General features: G+C 34.5%; 1 protein-coding gene and 1 long non-coding RNA gene across 2 annotated transcripts in view; both read left to right on the top strand.

The window, feature by feature from the left end:
• LOC106619125 (uncharacterized) overlaps nt 1-21,135 on the top strand; it is a 41,345-nt gene that overhangs the window by 10,658 nt on the left and 9,552 nt on the right. Inside the window, 5 exon segments of the mRNA XM_070106532.1 lie at nt 927-1,001; nt 3,101-3,491; nt 15,238-15,250; nt 15,252-15,366; nt 18,913-19,047. Coding sequence (XP_069962633.1) covers nt 927-1,001; nt 3,101-3,491; nt 15,238-15,250; nt 15,252-15,366; nt 18,913-19,047 — 729 coding nt within the window.
• LOC138856272 (uncharacterized) lies at nt 1,737-2,965 on the top strand. Its single transcript, XR_011395431.1, has 2 exons — nt 1,737-2,024; nt 2,091-2,965. It is a non-coding gene; the product is annotated as an uncharacterized lncRNA (long non-coding RNA).

Raw genomic sequence — 21,135 nt, 5'->3', positions numbered from 1 at the left:
AAAAACAACCACAAACTATTTGTCGGCACTCTGTAATACCTTTCAAGTGATTTCAGAAAAACATATTCCATTACTCAACGTTCACGCTTGCTTAAAATCATCGCGACTGTGACGTAATGTTGAAAAAGTACAACTGACAAGATCCATTCGCCAAAACTTTCTCAAAACTACTTTTGAGTATTGGCAATGGAAAAGTCGCTAAATTCAAAGATACCGCAGTTGTTGCCAGGGGACTTGGTATCAGGCAAAGCTATCGATGTTTTTTGTGACGCCAATTAATTTTTTGTATACATTGGATATGCCGGGCATGCACCACTAACAAGTGAAGTTGTCTCCGGTTATTTTGCTTCATATTTAAACCCAGCATGGTCTGGCAATAGCACAATATTAGTAATTAAAAAATTTATAAAAAGCATTATTGTAGCCACCGTTTTGAATGGGACGTTCTGAGACGAAGTACTTAAGTATATTGGTTACCTTAATAAAAAATAACATATTCGGCAAAACAAAGTTTGCTGGGCAAGCTAGTAAGCTTATTTATTTTGAAGGTGAAACAATATGTGAAAATATATTTTAAAATGTGTATCGAAATATATTCCTTGAATCCTAAATATAAGTGTATCAAATATTAATATGTCTATTGAATTTTAGAATATGCAGTTCTTCTAGTTCTTCGAGTTTTATATTTAAATAAAACTTTCAAGAAAGTTAATATCATTTTCCAAAACTATCATTACTATAGCAGTAACAGTTTCTTTAAGGTATATAATTAGTTCAATATTAACAGTAACCAAACAGAAAACAGCTCTTTTAGAATCTCCGCTAAAAAATCGTATACAACTTTTTTAAAACTTTTTATTTTGCTTTAGCGTGTGTAAGTGTACATTTAACTAAGAAAATATTTTTTTTTTTTCATATCTTGACAGATTTACCAAAATTTGGTGAGCCATTACAAAATGTTACAGTACCAATCAATAATCTGCAGACCTACAAAGTAAGTCGTTAAGAATATAAACTTACAAAACAAATACATATAAATATTAAGATGAGTGCATCCACAGGTAAATGTGTGAACTAATTGAAAAAACATATATTTTTTCAATGAAAATTGACATTTAAGGATTTCATTTTGTTAAAGAAAGCGGTGCATGTAAACAAATATTAAAGTACCCATTATATTTGTTAATTTTTCATTGTTTCATGAGAAATCTCCGTTGCCACGGACAACCAATGGCCGAAGCTCACGTTTTTTCTTTTCTTGTCAAAGAGTCACTGTGTCGATGGACTGACGCGACGACAATGCGTCACAACATTGTGTTGTTGGTAAAAAATCCAAGCTGTGCCGAAAAAATAATTAAGGAACGGCCGCCAGGTGTCTCCGCTTTCCTTGCCGCTCTAACAGCTTTGCCTACAAACTATCGTAAATATGTATGTTTGTGTATGAGCATGCATACATATTGACGGAGATTTTTGTCATGGAAAAATATTTTAAAATTGAAAAATGTTTTAAAATTGAAATTGATAAAATTATGATTTGAATTTCTGAATGCGTACATTCAAATGCGCATGTTCAGATATCTATTATATAAAAATAAGTCGGGTTTTCCTTCCTGACGCTATAACTCCAGAACGCACGAACCGATTTCCACGGTTTTGTATTCGTTGGAAAGGTCTCGGGCACCGTGAGGTTTATAGCAAAGAAAATTCAGGAAATATTTTAACAGAAAGGCGGGAAAATCTTTTTTCACATACAGCGCCATCTCTGATACATAGCATGTACTACAAACCAATATTTTAAGTAGATGGCGCCGGTGCGTGATACATTGTTTGACAGCTACTCATTGTTCTCTGCGCAATTAATTTCATGTGACAAACCGGTATTGTGTTCACTGTGAAATTGTGAAAAATAAGTTATTCGTTCATTACAATTGGAACTAACATTTCAATTGGAAACCATCAAATCAATCACGTGTATTGTGCAAATTTTTATTCAATTTCAACAACAGGCATTTGTCTTTAAGGTGGTAAGTTGAACAGTATAAATTATGTGGAGCGTGCATTTGAGGTTAAATTCACCACTCTATCCATAGTCCAAAATGCCTAGAGGACGACGTGCCAACATCGGCCGCCGCACAAGCATGCAAGCCAGCAACACGTGTGATTGAGACAACGCGTGAGCACACGAAGATCATTGGCATCATACAATCGCTTGGCATTCCAATCTGATCCCACTGCGAACTACAGTGATGATGCAAACTTAGATGTTGGACCAATGACGACTATATGCCGATATTGCAATGCGTTAAAGTTCAAAAGGGAAACGGCTGGATTGTGCTGCGCAAGTGGAAAAGTCAAACTGGATCCATTACTTACACCACCACAGCCACTAAAACCATTGTTCGATGGAAGTGATCCCGATTCCAGCCATTTTCTTCAACACATCCTTGAATACAATAACTGCTTTCGCATGACAAAAAAAACACCATCACACGATCATAAGTTACACCGTATTCTTCAACAAATGATTGTTTGCAATTACAGATACAAGGACAAATATATCATTTGCATGGTTCAATGGTGCCAACACCAGATGAACCGCATAAATTTCTGCAAATATATTTCATTTCGTCGATGGTCGATCAGCTGAATGAGCGGTGCAATATACAGGGAACACAACAGTTAAAGAGACGAATTATTGAACAGTTGCAAGCATTTTTTCACGCTAATAATGCTGTGGTTAATATGTTCAAAACAGCATTGGAACGAATGCCATCGGATACGCACAAATTTGTCAAAATGCTGATTGTACCCCAACAGGTAAACATGTGCGAAGATTCAATGCACCCACCGTTAATGATGTTGCTGCAATTATTGTTGACAGGCAGACGTTGCCAGTAATTCCCCGTGGAACGGCTGCAGATGAATTGAATGCTTGCCTGAAGGCATCACCTTTATGGACCACTAATATGAGAGTTCAACTTCAAAATGATCGAATTGCTGCACAATTTTCCAAACAATTGTTAGCTGTTGGAAATGGAAAAGTCAGAGTTGATGCGACATCTGGATTAATTACTCTTACCAACGACTTGCCGATTTGTAGACTCTCAATTAGCTATTTTTGAAAATGTTTTCCAAACCATTAGTGCGAATTATCAGAATTATGCTTGGTTAAGTCAACGAGCAATTCTTGCCGCAAAGAATAATGATGCACAGGCACTGAGTTTCACCCTTCAATCAAAAATTGCTGGCGATTTGGTGACATACAATTCCGTTGATTCCATAACAAATCCCGATGATGTAGTAAATTATCCAACGGAGTTTTTGAACTCTCTGGAGTTACCAGGATTTCCACCACATAACTTGCAACTCACAGTTGGTACAGTTATTATGATATTGCGTAATTTGAATCCGCCGCGACTTTGCAACGGTACTCGATTTTCGGTAAAAAGACTTATGCCGAATTTGATTGAAGCAACCATTATTAACGGAAAGTACGCAGGTGAAAATGTATATATTTCGACTGATCTTCCGTTTGACTTCAAACGATTGCAATTTCCAGTTCGCCTTGCGTTCGCAATGACAATTAACAAGTCGCATGGCCAATCGCTTAGTGTTTGCGGGATAAATTTAGAAAATCATTGTTTTTCACATGGGCAGTTATACGTTGCGTGTTTACGAGTTGGGAAACCATCCGCTTTGTTTGTGTTAACGTCAGACCAAAAAACAAAAAATGTGGTTTTCCAAAGAGCACTTCAATGAAACGGATAATTTGCGGACACGTATAACGCTTCGATTCAGTATTTACTTTGGATCCACTTTCATTTACTTAGAGAAGTTCAACTAAATAACACTTCATTTTTCATTTCAAATGAAATAAAATTTTTCCTTTCCAAATATAAAACAAAAAAAAAATGTTCTTCATCTTTTAATCACCAAACGAAATATTACATAAAACAAAGCCATCTGGTGGCGAAACGGGGTTCGCCAGGTTTGCTAGTATGTACATATAACTATATAAGATTAATATGATAAAAGGTAAATACTTATATACGTTTTAATAAATTTAATCACTATTAGTAACAATTATCAAACAAAATATTTATTAGGAATGCATATTATGTAAAAACTTTATAATATTATTAAATGCCCAAACTGACTATAAATATTCTTTTGAAAATTATATAATTTAATAGTGTTATCAATTTTGCATGCATTCATACAAATTGGCAAAATGATATTAATTTCAATAAATATGATTGCATATACGCGTATAAAAATATAATATAAGCCAAAAGAGTAACTGCGGCTGTAATATCTATGCAAACTTCTGAGCATAATTTTCATACAATGCTCAGCTCTGTTCACGCGCCACTGTTAAAATTTCTCCTTCCGAGCTAGCACGTTCATCGTATTTTTTTAGGTTTTGACAATTCACACGCTGGTCCGTAGTTAGACCTTCTCTATAATCTACATTCTCTGGTATATACATATGTGCACATAGGTATGTCTACCTACAAATTCGACTACTGAAATTAACCCATTGATCATAATGAACTTACTTACCCCGTTACTGGCTTTTACCTTTTCAATATTTCATTGAGAGCAATCAGGCGGATATTAAGATTTATAAATACACTTTTAAATTCATCAACATATGTCCTTAATTATACACATATACCATATTTATAAATATGAACAAATAAACAAACCGATAAAACGCACGCACCAATATAAATGGAATTGCACAAATACAAATAAACAAAAACAAACCAATGAATGTCATTCCTCTCTGTTACATTATTATTTCGTCAACCGCTTAGATTGCGTGGCTGCGCGTTGACACACAAACAATACTGACGATACAAAATCACGTAATAACGAAAAACCATCGAATGAGCATATCCCACGCAGAGAAATGTGCTTCGATATTTAGAATTCGTGATGTCAAGGAAGCGGACAAAGGCTGGTATATGGTCAGGTCAATACGGATCCGATGAAGAGTCAAGTTGGTTACCTGGATGTTGTGGGTGAGTACGCATCGCATATCGACAATCACTTCACCTTCCTTCATGCAGCTTTGAAAATTTGCTACCCTCACATGGACAGTAGTAAATTCGGTTTTTTACGGTACCCAAAACCGATCGATTTACCGATCGACGAAGCTTATTAAGCTTACCACAGATTTTTTCAGGCGGTTAATATCAATCACAGCTACTCTGCTAGGTCGCCGAAGGGAAAATAAAAAAGTATCAATAAACGTATAAAAAAATGTTTCGGTTACTTTTAATAAGGATTTACATTAAAACGATTAAAAAGCTATGTTTTTAAACAAAAAAGAAATTTCTATTTGACTCCAAGATATTGGATATTGGGTATTTTAATACAGATCGGGCAGAAATGGGTTAAATATTTTCTGGTAAAATCCAGTAGTACTTAGCTTATAATTATTATGATTTTGTTTTTAGACATGCGGGGTTCAAGAAGAAATAAAACGCATAGGATTCAATGTTATGGCCAAGAATTTAGTTTTATTATAAAGATAAGGGCCTATTATGTTCTAAATATTATTTCGGACAAGTGACCACCGCGGCTGGCACGAATGAATTTCAGCCGAGAGGAGCAATTTTCGACCACTTTTTTCTTTCTCTATTGAACTTTTTAAAATTTTCTTTTGCAAAGTTAAACCGAGTTCAGATGCTAAGCTTTGATTTCGACAGATAGTTGGAAAGCCGGGTGATACGAATCCTCTGGTAGAACAATTTATTCGGAATCAATATAATTTGGTGCAGGCCCAACTCGGACATTTTTTCCAAAAACACATTAAAGTATAACCGATTGCAAATCGATACGATATAGTCATCGAAAGTTTTCCAAGAGGCACACGGTGAATCGAAATCACTTTAAAATATTAATGAATCTGCATTATTTGCCATCGAGGTAGCACTATTTATTAAAGAAGCATGCTGCATATATACAGACAAGTCCGAATGGTCTGGTATATACTGGTTGGTTGAAAAGTTGGTTGGTCTCATCAAGAAATAGCACTAGCACTTTCAAGGTGGTACATCCGTCGCGTGAGCACATGCAAAGTTGCAAGTCATTCTGTCAATTAATTCTCTGTTTACAAGCCATTTAAAGTTTACATGTCAGAGCTTTTTTTAATATGGAAAAAATTTAATATTGAGCAGTGAATAGATTCTTTGTTTTGATAAGTTTAAAAGCAAAGAAAATTTATGAACAATTGTTGAAAGTGTATAAGGAGTCCTGACTTTCAAAACGCACCGTTGAATTTTGGGCAGGTGAATTTAAACGTTGTCGTACTAGGCTTGAAAACAATCCACATGAAGGACGTTCAAAAACCGCAACCACACCATAAATCATTGGGCAAGTTCATAATATTGTAATTGAAGATCCAAATTTGACTAAGCTAATGAAATTGAAATTGCTAATGCCATAATCATATCAGATAAATGAGTACTTTATATCTTACATGAAGAATTACAAACGAAAAAGCTGTTTGGTTTAAAGTCTATACGGACAATCCCGCTTCGACTCAGGCCTTGGAGCAAAACATCATGCGTGTTATTCGCAGTTTATCTGAAACGTAGCCGCGGTCAAAATTAAATTTGTAAGAGATAATCTTCAGAAAATAAATGCCAAAGAATGTTCTTTCGAATGATAATATACATTCCCCATTAAATTTGAATTTTCTGTGTTTTTTTCTTGAAAGTTGAAGAAATCTTGAAATGGATCACCCTATAAAAATACCGGAATGTTACTCATAATAGATTTATATAATGCATGTAAAATTTACAACTTGTTAGGCGATGTCGTTTTATTACGGTGGTGGCAAGTTTAGCTAGGATAAGTAAGTTTAGGTAAATGGACTGATTACTTGTAATGCCGCAAATAGTCCCACTTGGATTGCTATAGACGCATGTCTGTGGTGATACCCAGAAATGCCAGATATGGATCAAAATGACCGTCGCATATCGACAAAACGTCTAGAGGCTGCCACAAATTTAATGAGGCGGCTAATATCTATTCCACCAATTCGCCGGGTTCGTAAAAAGTATGGCAACCAGTATGTTTCAGCCTTAGTCTGGCGAAGGCTGGACAGTGGAGGAGAAAGTGTCTAAATATTTCCACCTCAGCTTTCTCATATCTTTTGACAAGTTGCGTCCTTCAAATCTTTAGCGTCACCGCATAGTACCAATGGGTCAGTGTCCGGTTAGGGCGCCTATCATTGCGGCGATGTGAGCTTTGCTAAGAGCTAGCAGTTCAGTGGACCTTTTATGCTTCACTCTGGACTATAAGGCTTTCGCAACCCCACAAGTGCTGGTTGCTGACCAACGCTTGCTGAGCTCGAGCGAAGCCCATAGATCAAGCGCCGGATTGCACGAAGACTAATAAAGCAATCAATTTGGACAGAATATGTAGAGAAAGTATATATATTGTGACGAACACGGATGATAGAACAAAATCGAATCGACAATAAATTGCCAGAAGCAACTAGACAGCGAATTCGTAGTGGCCAGAATGCTCTAGAAGCAATGTTTTGTTACAGATTTACTATATAAGGGCTGCCGGACTGTGCAGCAAACACAGTTCTACTTAAAGTGTTGTCGTGATAAGAGCAATTAAGCTATAAGTAAGAAGTTGTAAGCTCGAATAACGAGCAATAAGTGTTAAGTTGTTGGAATTAGAAATAAAGATAAGTGTTTAGCCATTAAATTGGGACTTTTATTTAACAGTGATCGAACTCAAGAGTGAGTTAGAGGTAGACGATTTATCGAGAAATCCGTTACAGTATATAATATCCCAGATGGCCTATTGACTTTGGTTGGTTTGCACTTTTTAAAACTTTTATACACTTGCAACATGTCGCTACAGAGTATAATACTTTTATTCACCTTACGTTTTTTAGTTTCTACCATCTTAAAATAATCGAGTTAGATATGGAGTTTTGTATGCATATATGATATGAATTACGAGACGAGATGAATTTCGAGTGACTGTCTCTCTGTCCCCTCGTGCATTTGTCTATCTGTCTGTCCGTTCAAGCGATAACTTGAGCAAAGATTGAAATATCTTGATGAAACTCGGTACACATGTTCCTTGGCAACTAGGGCGGGTTGGTATCGCAGATAGGCGTAGTCGGGCCATTGTCATGCCCACAAAATGCCATTAATAGAAAACCTATAAAGTGCTATAACTAAGATACAAGGCTGTAACTTTTTCAACGAATTGCATTAGGGAGGCACATCTGTGCTTAAAAAAAAATTTTAAGATAACTTACATACTAACCATTATACCATATATGGCGTCAAGTGCTATCGGAAGTGAAGGTGAATATACTTGTATATGTGTATTTTAGGGGGTAGAAAGAAAAACAAGGTTTTAACGTAAATAAAGAAAACTTAGTTTCATATCTCCTAAGATCTCTCAAAGTGGTCAGTTGAACCTGTTGTTGGCGACTTGTCGTTTTAGTTACTCATACGCCCTGTTAGGCCCAAGTATCATATAATTTCAAATTAAACGAAATAAAAAAAGTTCGGAAAGGCTAAATTCAAGTGAAACCAATCACTTCATACTCTTGCAATTTTTTATCATAGACGGGCAAATAACTTTAGGTGTTGGCAAAACTTTATTTTATGAATGGATTTCAATAAAATTTTTAGATGTTTGAAAATCCTGATATTAATTATATAGAGTATATTTCTTTCTCCCGATTTGATCAATTTTAGGCACAACGATGCACTGTTAAAAGAAAAACACACTCTTTCAGTTTATTTTATATATCCCACTTATTTGTCGATACATGCGAAATAAATTCAAAAGGAATACGACTTTCTATAATATGATATATCTCACAGATTAGCCACTATTTGTGATAAGAAGTTCGCAATATGAACTGGGTTCATAGATTCGTCTACTTTAAGAGCATTATTCGGGGAAGGTTGTATCCGGTTACAGTGATTGGTTGTATACTGGAAAGTGAAAGAATCATAGAAAATTTAAAATTGTGTTGATGGGAGGTAGGAGTTGACTGAAATTGGTCTAATAGGTCCTGAGATATAGGTTTTTGCCTAAATGTGACCGGTGCTACTCCCATTGTTCAAATTAAACACTGACTCCTATATCCTTTCGTTCCACTTCGGGTGTAAAATTTAATGTCTCTGGCTCATTTATTTATAGATTTATCACACTTTTAGTTTTAAAAATAATCCAGTGGTGTTAAATCTCACCATCTTGGTTATAAAGCATGTATCTTGTTGGAACCAAAGGTCGTCCACAGCAACATCCTTCAACTCAGACACGAAAAAGTCCTTAATAACGGCTCTATAGCGTTCCCCATTAACCAGTTTCATTTTTCAAGAAATATGGACCAATGTTTCCTCATAGAGTACACCAAACAGTGAGTTTTTGAGAATATATTGGAATCTCAACAATGACTTGTGAATTATTATTACACCAAACGTGACAATTTGGCTTATTGACGTACCCATTCAAGCTTCCATCGCTTTTACTTGCGAATCGGAAACGGTGGCCATCTCGTTTTGAACCCATTCATTGAACGTGCGACGCGCTTGATGGACATTCGGCTACAATTCTTGCACGTGTTTGATTTTACAAGTCCGGAAACCGAAATTCTTCCGCAAAGTCTTCAATAAAGTCCATAGGCACAGCTCCAATTGTTGCGGGCGATGGCTGATGGACTAATATGGGTTTTCTTCGTCTGCTGCGTTTTTGGTACGCACTGTACGGCGTTTCTGAGGATACACATTATCCACTAGAATAAACATAGTGCAGAGTTGACCAATGGTTGCACGAATTAAGATGAAACTGAACCATTATTTTGGTTATAAATTTACACGACTTCCAAACTTTGTTCCAAAGCAAAATTGTTTGCTTTTAAATGGCAGAGTAGTATACATCAATTAACGGCTGTTAGAAAGACCAACTCTGAGAAAAGTATTGCTTCATTGAAAATCACACGTCTAAAGAAACATCCGTTATTTACAATATTCTTATAATATTAAAAATATATTTTTTTAAGCAAATAACAAATAACAACAAAATAAATAAAAAATAACACTAATGCTAGTGGAAATTAAAGTGCTTTTTTATTTTACTTGCTAGTCTAATTGTAAAATTCGTAATTTTATGATATAATGAAATTACCTAAAACTCTGCATTTTGATATCACTTCTTTGTTCATATTTCAAAATTACACAAAATAACTTTCAGAACAAAAATAAACAAGGAAGGAAGGGCTAAGCTCGGAAGTAACCGAATATTTTCTACAATTCGCGAAGTCAAATGGTATACTCGTTTGAGAAAAAAAATATTAATACCCACGGACCGCGTAGTATATGGAAGTTGAGGGCAGAATTAACCCGATTTTATCAATTTTTGTCAATACCACTACTAACATGCCACAGCCTAACAAAATGCTCCCATTGTTTCATTAAGGTACCTCACATACCATCACAAATCATATGGAGTAAAGTCAGAGGAATGTTCGAAAATGCTGATATTTGTTACATGGGGGCTAGGAAAACTTTTCACCCTATTTCATCCATTTTAGGCACAAAGATACCTTATTATGAGTAAAACACGCTCTCTCATTTTCATTGAGATAACACACATATTGGCCGATGCATGCCAATATAAAGTCACCCGGAAGTTCAAAAATATTTATATAAGGTATATGAGGGCTATAAGAAGTATTGATCCGATTCAACCCATTTTTTGACATAAATCCATACTATTATCAAGAGTTTAATTTATTTATTTTATTTATATACCTTACACATTGACCGATATTTTCGGTAAAAATTCTACTATAGGCACTGGGGTCCACATATTCAGTACGTAGGGGCTTGAACAGTTTTGGTTCGATTTCAACAATTTTTGGTCACAAGGTGGCATACTTTAAACACATTATTCACGCTAAGTGTTACTCCGATACAATCATTGTTGCTTGATTTGTATAGTCGAAAGTGAAAGAATCAGATGGAAATTTAAAATAGTGTTATAAATAAAATAGACGTGGTTGTAATATAGAAATGTGAGAAAAATGTTATGTAACGAAATTGGTTAAAATCAGTTAAGCAGATCCCAAGATATGGGTTGTGGGATATGGCTAAAAGTGAGCGGTGCCCGCCCACTGTCTAATTTTGAACGCGGTTCCTATAAAGTCATCTCATGCCATCCCACAGTGGGCCAGATTTTCAAAAAAGCTGGCCAAAACTCAAAAAAATAAAAGTGAACAAAAATGGTTTAAACAAGTTATTTTCTAATCTTTGATGCATTGACTTTAAGCATGTAAAAGCATTTTGATGTATCTTGTTTAGTTTCTTAGTAATGTGATATTATTTATTTCGTAATTTTATTAATTTACATGTAAATTAAATGGGAACAATAAACGGCATTTTTCCTTTTCTATAACAAGTGTTCCGTGCATTTCTGCGCAGTACCACGGTCAGGAACTTCTTAAGGGCACTTAAGAGTGTGACCTCAAATCAAAAAATCTTGCGACAACTTGCGACTTCGTGATTTTTCAACCATCCAGTAAAAATCCGTTATAGTATTATGGGCTAAATATTGACTTCCTTATGTTATACGAGTAACCCGCCTCCCTTTACGATACTAGTTCACGCGCGGCCGCTAGGTGGCGTCGGTCAAACTGCATGTAAGGTTGTGCAGTTCCGTGCTTATATAAGCGAGAGTTTTTCGGGTATTCCGAATTCGAGTTCGCTTTCCGCTCTCGTTGGAGATTCAATCTCACGGGTCAGATAGTTGAAATCGAGAAGTTTGCAGCCGAAGTCACTCTCCGCTACACCTCCAGCCTGCACTGTCTCACACCCTTGAGGCTGATCACTTGTTTATCCAAAAACAACTAATTGAGCTTTACTTAACGGCAACAATAGTTGCTTCCGACTTGAAGTCGGTCAAACTCGTAGAGAGTTTGAAGATCCGGGGGTCAGTGCTGTGTCCTCCCCGGGTCAAATCGGGAGAGCCGCCCTAAGCCAGCCTAACTTGGTTGTTTAAAATGAGTTTCATGGGGACAAGAAAAGAGTTTTATGAAGTTTTGAGAGAGAAAAAGAGCCATTCACGATATTTGCAAAAGAATCACTTGACTGATCATTTTTGTAGTAAGTTAGGTATCTTGGAAGCTAAAGGAGAAATAAGAGATGCAGTTTTCAAAATTGCTGATAGATTTTGTGTGGGACTATTCAGTAGACTTGATAAAGTTTTTCGTAATCACAATAAATTTCAACGAAAATACGATTGGCTTCAAGTAAAAATATTAGTTAAGAAACCTGCAATCCAAAGTCAAGGAGAAAAAGGCGGACGACCTACTCGAAATTTTCAAGACTCATCTGAAAGATCAAAGCGCAGAAAAACTGATGATTTGAAAAGCAGCACTGGAACAGATGAGCTGCTTTATGCAGCGCAAATGAAGCTTAGAAGTGAAGGTCAAAACGCAGCTGCTAAAATAGTGAAACAAATCAATGAGTTATCATCAGAAACCAGCAAGGTTGTTATTAAAGTTCTACAGCAACCAGCGAGTCAACAAAATACATTTACTTTTACACATTCAATCGCAATTTAAAACTCAAATGGGTCTACTGGTAGATATACCAAAAACCGGCGGAAGTGGCACAACAAACGACGGTAACACTGCACGTAGATTTTTCGAAGATACATTAAAATCGTCTGAAATAACCGGGATTGATGAGAATTTAATTAGAAGATTGAAAGTTATTCTTCAGACTCTGGCTTGTGGATTCGCTATAAATGCAAATGCATAGCAACAATATGCTCTTGAAATTGCTAGACTTTTTATTGAAAAATATGGTTGGTATAAAATGCCCGCGTCTGTTCACAAAATCGTTCTACACGGTGCAGTCATAATTTCAAACTCAATTTTGCCAATCGGGCAGTTATCAGAAGAAGCACAGGAGTCAGGTAACAAAAATTATAAAATGTACAGGCTAAGTCACACAAGGAAGTTTTCACGAACTCATACAAACCAAGATTTATTAAATATTCTTCTCGTCTCATCAGATCCTTTAATTTCGAGCTTACAAAAAACTCCAAGAAAAAAATCTAAATAATTTTCAGCTGATTTCATTGCTCTTTTGAAAATGCCTGATATTCCACAAACTATCACACAAAACGAAGAATCGGAAAACGATGAAACCTCAGATGAGGAATAAAACAAAGTTTATTAAAATTTAAAAAATTTTAAAAATTTAGAAAATTAAAAAAATCAAAAAAAAAATAAAAATATTTAAAAAATACCAAAAAAAATATAAAATATAAAAAGTAAAAAAAAAAAACTAAAAATAAAAAAAAAATAAAAAAAATGAAATGCGTTTAAAAGTCCCACCCCATACCTTCTCGTGGTAAAGCGCGTAAGTAAATTTATAAAATTGAAACTAATTGGGCGAGGGCAAGTTTCCAATTTAAGTATAAAGGTAGCCTATATATATGTTTCTTTACTGTGGCTATCAAAGTCTTAAGTACACAAATTTTCAGTGTTGAATCTTAATTTTTCAGTCGTTTAACCTCAGAAGAACTTTAGAAAATTGTTGAATTATCTTAAAACCATGTTTTTCAAATTCAGCGCATCAAAAAACATAGGTATACTAATTTTTAGTTCGAAATTCGAATTTTTTTAATGTTTTACCTTAAAATGACCTTGAAGAACTCTTTCAATCATCTTAAAACTATGTTTTTCGAAGTCAGCGCATCAAAAAACATGGGTATACTAATTTTTGTACCGTTATCTTATTAATTAGAGTTTTGGCCAGCTTTTTTGAAAATGGCCCACTGTGTATCCCAGAGATAAAATTTAATGTCTCTGACGTGTTTAGTGATTGATTTATCTAGCTTTTAGTAGTTTTTAACAACGGGGTTGTCACCGATTTCACCCATTTTCACACTGTCGATAGAGGTGCTAAAAAGACTTGTTTTCAGTGAATTTTGTTATTATAGCTGTAGCATATTAAACCTATTAGTGGATGGGACAACGCCCACTTCTAAACAAAAATTATAACTGCAGATGTCCCTCCCTATTGTGATCCTGTATACAAAATAACAGTATTTTATCTTTTTGTGGAGCTTAGTTATGGAAATTTATTTATGTTTTATTAATATTTATCTGCAATACCAACCTTCTTACGTTACCAAGAAATATGTGTACCAAGTTTCATATATATATCTCAATTTTTACTCAAGTTACAACTTGCACGGACGAACGGACAGACAGTCACCCGGATTTCAACTCGTCTCTTCATCCTGATCATTTATATATACATAACTCTATATCTAACTCGATTAGTTTTAGGTGATACTAACCACCGTTAGGTGAACAAAACTATTATACTCTCTAGCAACATGTTGCGAGAGTGTAAAAATAAATTCTCATTAAGCGGTCATTTCAGAAATAAAGCAATGGCGGATTATCGATTTGTACAAGTGTTATTATTGTATTAGCCAAAAAGAGCTACTTTAATAGAAAGATAATTGTTCAGTTAGTTGTAACGTTTTCGAAACTTTTAAAAATATTATAAACTCATAAACTTCATCTAAGAAGTTTTTGCCGCAACACTAAAGCAGCTTTGGCTTAAAAGGGCTTTGATAATAATTCAAAATTTGAAATTTTTTAAGGACATATTTTTGAGTCATTAGACTGAACAAAATTATTAGAACAGAATTAAAGTATGCTTAGATATATATTGCAGCTAACTAGTAGCTAGTAGAGATATATATTAACAATATAATTAATTAAAAATATGTTTTCACTTTTCTTCTCGTACCCTATTGCAATTTTCTTGTTTTTGCTATTTGCAAAAAACAATACTAAACATCAACTGATGGATCTCTTTTATAATCCGAATGCTATTAACATTTTAATGAAATGGAAATCTATTCAACTTTTACTGCCGTCTGGCATATTTTAACATTTTAATGATGCTGCTGCTGGTGCTACTCGCAAATCATGTGCCACGCCATAATCATTTGTTGAATCATGGTTATGTCAACGATGATGACTTTGCTGGACAACATAACAATGACTATAAACATTATGTCACCACCATGCAACGCCATACAATGCAATATCAACACTACAATTCTGACTGTTTGGTCCCGCACTATTTTACTTGTTTCGTTGTTGTTACGTCATTCGCTCTTGCGGATTCTCCTCGATTATCCCACCAGCACAGATATGATATATACGAGAGGGCTCCAATGTAACACTGAAATGTGCAGCAGTTGGCTCACCAACACCAACCAAACCGTGGCGACGTGAAGGTGGCGAACACATACCGCTGCCCAACAATACAGAAGGTGAGAAATATTTTAACTACTTATTTAAAGAAAATAAAATACATTATCATCATTTATATTACATATAAGGCGATTAGTCAAATTATGGAATTATTGGAATTTAATATCATTTTAGCTGAATGTGTTGAATCGTGTATTGAAATTCGAACTAGCAAATACTATTTATTTAACAGTAACGATATGATCTTTATGTTTTGAAAATGTCTCATCTGCTTGTGATCTTTTTTATCATTTAAATTTCATTCGCACAAAGTTGGTGGGTAATGAAAATAAACCGATCACTGCTATATGACTCTTCATTGTATAGAGAATAAACCGATACAATTGCATTGCAATTAGTCTTCATATATTGCAAGTGCAAACGAAATGAATTTGTAATCTTAGTTGAAAAAGTTCTATGAACATATTGTTGAAAATGCTTACTGTACTGCAATTAGTCGGAATAAAAGTAGGAAGTTTAATAAAACAGTTTATTAAAAACTAAAAACATGAATTCCAGATTTTTGTTACAAAGTTCAAATTTGTATGTAACTGAAAAACGTTGTTGTTGTAAAAGGGAATAATCATAAAATACGTATATTAATTAAATATCAATAGTTTAACCTGACATTGAATTTAAAATGCGCCTTGTGAGTATTTTTAAACTTAATTATATGTTCAACAAATTTATTTCATACCTCTAAGAAATAAGTTAATATGTTTATTTTTATTTTAATCAAATCTCTGATCAGAAAGAAATATATAACTAAACTGGAACATAGCTAACCTGCACTTGCATCTACAAGTATGTTAATATTTATATTAAAACTTTGAGGATATATTTATGCGTATTTAATGGACGCACACAACAAATTTCTTCGAAAAGTTATTTTTAGTGTGTTATTCGCTGATTTCCTCATATATTATATTTCGTTATTGCAGTGATTGTGGCATTAGCCGTGTCACAAAACAAACCATACAAAAAATTATAATAAATAAGTAAGGTTTTCCAGTTTAATGACAGACTTTGGAAAATGTTCGAATTTTGCTCCAAAATAGGATTTTTGCCCCACCAAAACTGTATTATTTCGCACCCCTCAAATATTCTGAAGTTACTCATAAGTTGTGCAGAGTGAGAAAGTTCTTCAAACAAATTAAACTATAGCAAAATCAATTTAGTTGAATGGAGGAATTGCTAAACATAAACTTAGGAATACATGCAAATGTATATATGTACATATTTTTAAAACTTAAAATAATAAACAAATAGACATTAAGTGACTTAATGCTTTTTTAAATTCAAATAATCTCTCTACCATGCATAAAATATTATCAATACTAGTTCCTGACTTTGTTAGTATCCTCCTTTGTTAGTATGGCTCCTTCCTGACGATCACTAAGGTACAACGCCTCAATATGGGAGCATATTTAAAAACAACCAAGAGTTCATTACTGTATTACAATCATTATTTTATTATACATTTTGCCGCTAACTAACACTACAATGTCTTTCATCGTCGTTTTTCTCAAGCAGTTCCAATGACTTATAAAAACAAGAAAAAACATTAACTTCTTTTGCACCGAAGCTATAATATCCTTCACAAGTACAAGGTTCCTTACAAGAACTTGATTCCGATCGTTCAATTTGTATGACAGCTATATGATATGGTGATCTGATCTGAACAATTTCTTCGAAGAATACATTGTTGCCTTAAATAATAACTCGTGACTAATTTCGTGGAGAGACCTCGTCAAATAAAAAAGTTTTCCGTGCAAGTACTTTACTCCGAACGTTCGGTTAATATGGTAGCTATATGCGTTCCGACAAATCAGCAGCTTTTTAGTGAAGAAAGGACAGGTGGAAAATTTCAGATTAATAGCTTAAAAACTGAGGGACTAGTTTGTATAGAAGTATATACCGACAGACGAACATTGCTAAATCAACTCAGCTCATCATGCTGATCACTTATGTATATAAATTTTTTTCCGTCTACAACGTTTCATTCTGGGTGTTACTTCGTTGCAAACTTAAAATACTCTGTTCAGGATATAAATCTTCAATAATTTTGGGTTAGTTCTAAATTCATGATTTTTGAGTTACATTGAAATGTTTTTTTTTTTTTTAGTTTAAAATGAAATAGTCTCAGAAGTCAAGATCTTTAGGTAATTAAGTGGGACGAGGTTAGTACTAAATTCTTAGTGTTCAAGTGAGGCCCTATAGTCTACCTAGTCTTCGGTATTTTGTATATACTTGAACTAGTGCCTTAGTTTTTGAGATATCGAACTACAAAAGTCCTTTTCTTTTCTAAAAAGTGCTCATTTGTCGGAACCGTCGATATCGGACAAAAACTGATTGATCAAAATCAGGAAAGAAAGAAGATCTTATTCCTTATTAAGTAACCTTTCTATATATGAAAATTCGTGGCAAGAAAGAACTAGCATAATGTTTTCTGTGAGATGCCAACAGTTGACCAGTTTCAGTTTCACGCCGGCAAAAAGCAAAATTTCATAGAAACCACTTCTTAATTTTGTTGACGAGAAGTTGTTGCACAAATGAAATAGAAATAATAAAGATGTGACAACTTGCTGCCAACAAACGGCGCCTTGTTGCAAGTTTTATTAATGCATTTAAATTGACTTGGTCTGTTGAACTCTCCTTTGAAAGTGAGTGCAATAGTTTCACAACTCATTGACTGAGGAATATGCCACAAACCCTTGCTAATAGAATATTGCAGCCACAATTATCACTTAGTAAGTTGTTAATGAAGGAACTAAACGTATACTCCCAAACATAGAAATATAGCTTAAAAATATTTTTAAATGTGAAGTTTCCAGTGGGAGCGAAACCCAGGTTAAACTCTTGCTAATTGACTCAATTTTTTCTTAGAAAGGAGTTTCAGAAGTTTAGGTTAGGTTCAATGGCTGAAACTCAAGAAGGGACTTGGACTACATGGACTGTACCTTTGTGAATCCAAAAAATAGAACTCCTGTAATTAGATTTTATAAATTCACAGAGCACCATGAGGCCAATACAAATTTGTGTGATATTTTAATATAGACTGGTTCAGATGGACGTCTGAAAGTATGAGCTGCCAAGAGCCTAAGCCTTGATCTCGCGCAGGCTGGACGATCAAGAAAAAAGTGTTAAGATGTTTTTACTTTCCCTTCTTCCTAACAGCTTCTGCAACTGGCATACTTCTTATACGCAACCATACCGTTTGGACAGCTAGTAGGCAATGACTATTTAGAACCTCTACAACTAGTAAAAGGATAGCCTTACTAAGAATAAAGAGCTCACAGCGCAAAAACTAATGGTAGCCCGCTGATCAAGCTTCCGCGAAGTCCAGATATCCAGTAATAGAATGTTCTCTTGTATTGATAGCGTGGCAAACGCTTTTTCATTCCCATTAGCTTTACAGTTTCCTGTCTTATTTAGTTCGATACAAAATTTTTTGTGAAGATGAATTTGAAAAATGCCGTTGGTTAAAAATTACCCCTTGACAGTTTTATTTTCGTTATATTGATATATAACTGATGTTTTTTTATCTCGGTTGTTCCTTCTTACAGTTCCTCCAATTATTTGGATACAAAATCAGCTTGTTGGTGCTACCACCGGCCAAAATATATCACTTGAATGCCAGTCGAAGGCGTATCCGAAGTCTATCAATTATTGCACGAAAAATTACACGATAATTGTGCCGGGTAAGAAAAAAAAAGATTATTGTATGTTATTATTATGCACTCTTAGAACTTTAAGGCACTGGTTTAATCCCATTTGATTCTCAACTAACGTATGTAGGTATTTTGAGCCAGAAGTTCGAGTACACATAACAGAATTGCTTACAACAGATTGTTTAAAATAATATGCTCAAATAGTAAAAGCAACAGGTCTTAATGACTGCACCTTGCATTGCCACCGCCTAGTTTTCACATATCAAAAAGTAAAGTCAGAAATATATATTCGTATACATACCTAGCTACGAATGTACGTATATTCGACAGTGGTTAAACGAAAAAAAAATTTTGGTCATGGAGTTAACTACTCGCCTATTTAAAAAAAAAAATATTTTTTAAAGAAATGTTAACTATCCTATATAGTTTCCATACAGGATAACACATTTTATACTGCAATCTATCAACTTTTCGATAAAAATCATACAATAAACGGTATAAATTTTGATTGATAATACGTCTCAGTTTATGCTCGGGATGAGTAAGCAATTCGAAAGTCAGTTCAACTTTCAGATAAAATTCTGATATTTACTTACCGTCCATAACATCTTTTTTTCATACAAAACAAACATTCATGTAATTCTAAAATCACCTCTGTTAAAAAAAATACGAATCCTATTTTGTACACTCCGTAAAAATTGTAAAGCAAACCATAAACACGATTTGTAGGAGCGACTTTCAATTAATAAGTATAAAGTATGTGTGAATAATGCTAATATAGATATGAACATAATTGAATTAGATTAACTTGAAATTTAAGGAATGCACTGTCGCCTGTGGTCTATTGTGTTCTCCCCTATCATCACAACACTTCGTTTAACCCAGTCAAATCAAAGAGGCTTAATAAAATTCTGGGTTATTGGTTTTAATATATTCTCTCGCTGGATCTAACTGCCCGATAGCTTAACTTGTGTGCTCTGATATTCATGCTCTTTGGTCACAAAAGCGACACAGATCCGTGGAACAGTACCCTAACCTGTGCAGATGATCACCGCAGCCTGCAGTGACCTGTATAAAATCCTACAAGCTGCCTTAATTTGTTTCTGGAATAGAGCTTGCATAGTTTAGGTTTGCACTTCGCTAACAATAGCAGTAAATATGCTCTTAAATATGCATATGGGTATGTATGTACTATATTAAGATTCGCACTTACTAATGCAAATAGATCCTGTCACACGGCTGCCAACTTCCTGTTATACTACAGTATTAACCAAACAAAAAGTAAATATGTATGTTCGTTAGGCGAAAAGGCGACGGTGAACATTATAATTTTACAACAACTAATATCGTTTTTATTAAAAATAATAACATTTGAACTGTTAAAAATAAAATCTTGGCTTGGCTTCTTTTCAATTCAAAAATTTGTAAAATTCGTTTTTGAAAAATAAAAAAATCGAAATATACAGACTATACAAATAAATACAGGTTGATGGGTCTAACCAAGAAACAGCACTACTAGCTCCAATTTTTTTTAAAGTTGGTTCATCTGTTGTGATAACACACGCAAAGTTACAAGTTTTTCTGTGATTAGATTCTTTGTTTTGAAAGTTTTAAAAGCAGAGGAAATTAATGAACAGTTGTTAGAAATCAAAACACACCATAAATCCATATGTATCTCAGACGAACGAGTATGTACTTCATATTTTACATGGAGAATTATATATAAAAAAGCTGTTTGGAAAGCTAGTGCTGCACACGTTAACAGTTTAACAAAAACTGGATCGAAAGCAAATTTTTCAGCATAACTTGGAGCGTCTTAAGCAGAACCAAACCGATTTATTGCGTCTTTTTATAACTATGGATGAGGCTTGAATCTACCACCATGATTGTAAATTGAAACAAGGACGTTTACAGTGGACTCAAGCTGGTTGTTCAGCTCCAAAGCAAGTGAAGTCAGGACGATTAGCAATGAAGGTTATGGCAGCAGTTTTTTTGCAGTACTCGTTTTGTAGACGGTTATTTTGCAGAGCTTCCGGAAAGTCATTATAGGGACGGAACAAAATTATTGGAGGATCATTGGAATTAGTGTATTGAAGTAAGGGGAGATTGCACTGAATA

The sequence above is a fragment of the Bactrocera oleae genome, chromosome 3 (assembly GCF_042242935.1).
Source record: "Bactrocera oleae isolate idBacOlea1 chromosome 3, idBacOlea1, whole genome shotgun sequence".
Classification (NCBI taxonomy): domain Eukaryota; kingdom Metazoa; phylum Arthropoda; class Insecta; order Diptera; family Tephritidae; genus Bactrocera; species Bactrocera oleae.
This window is presented reverse-complemented; position numbering and strand designations above follow the sequence as displayed.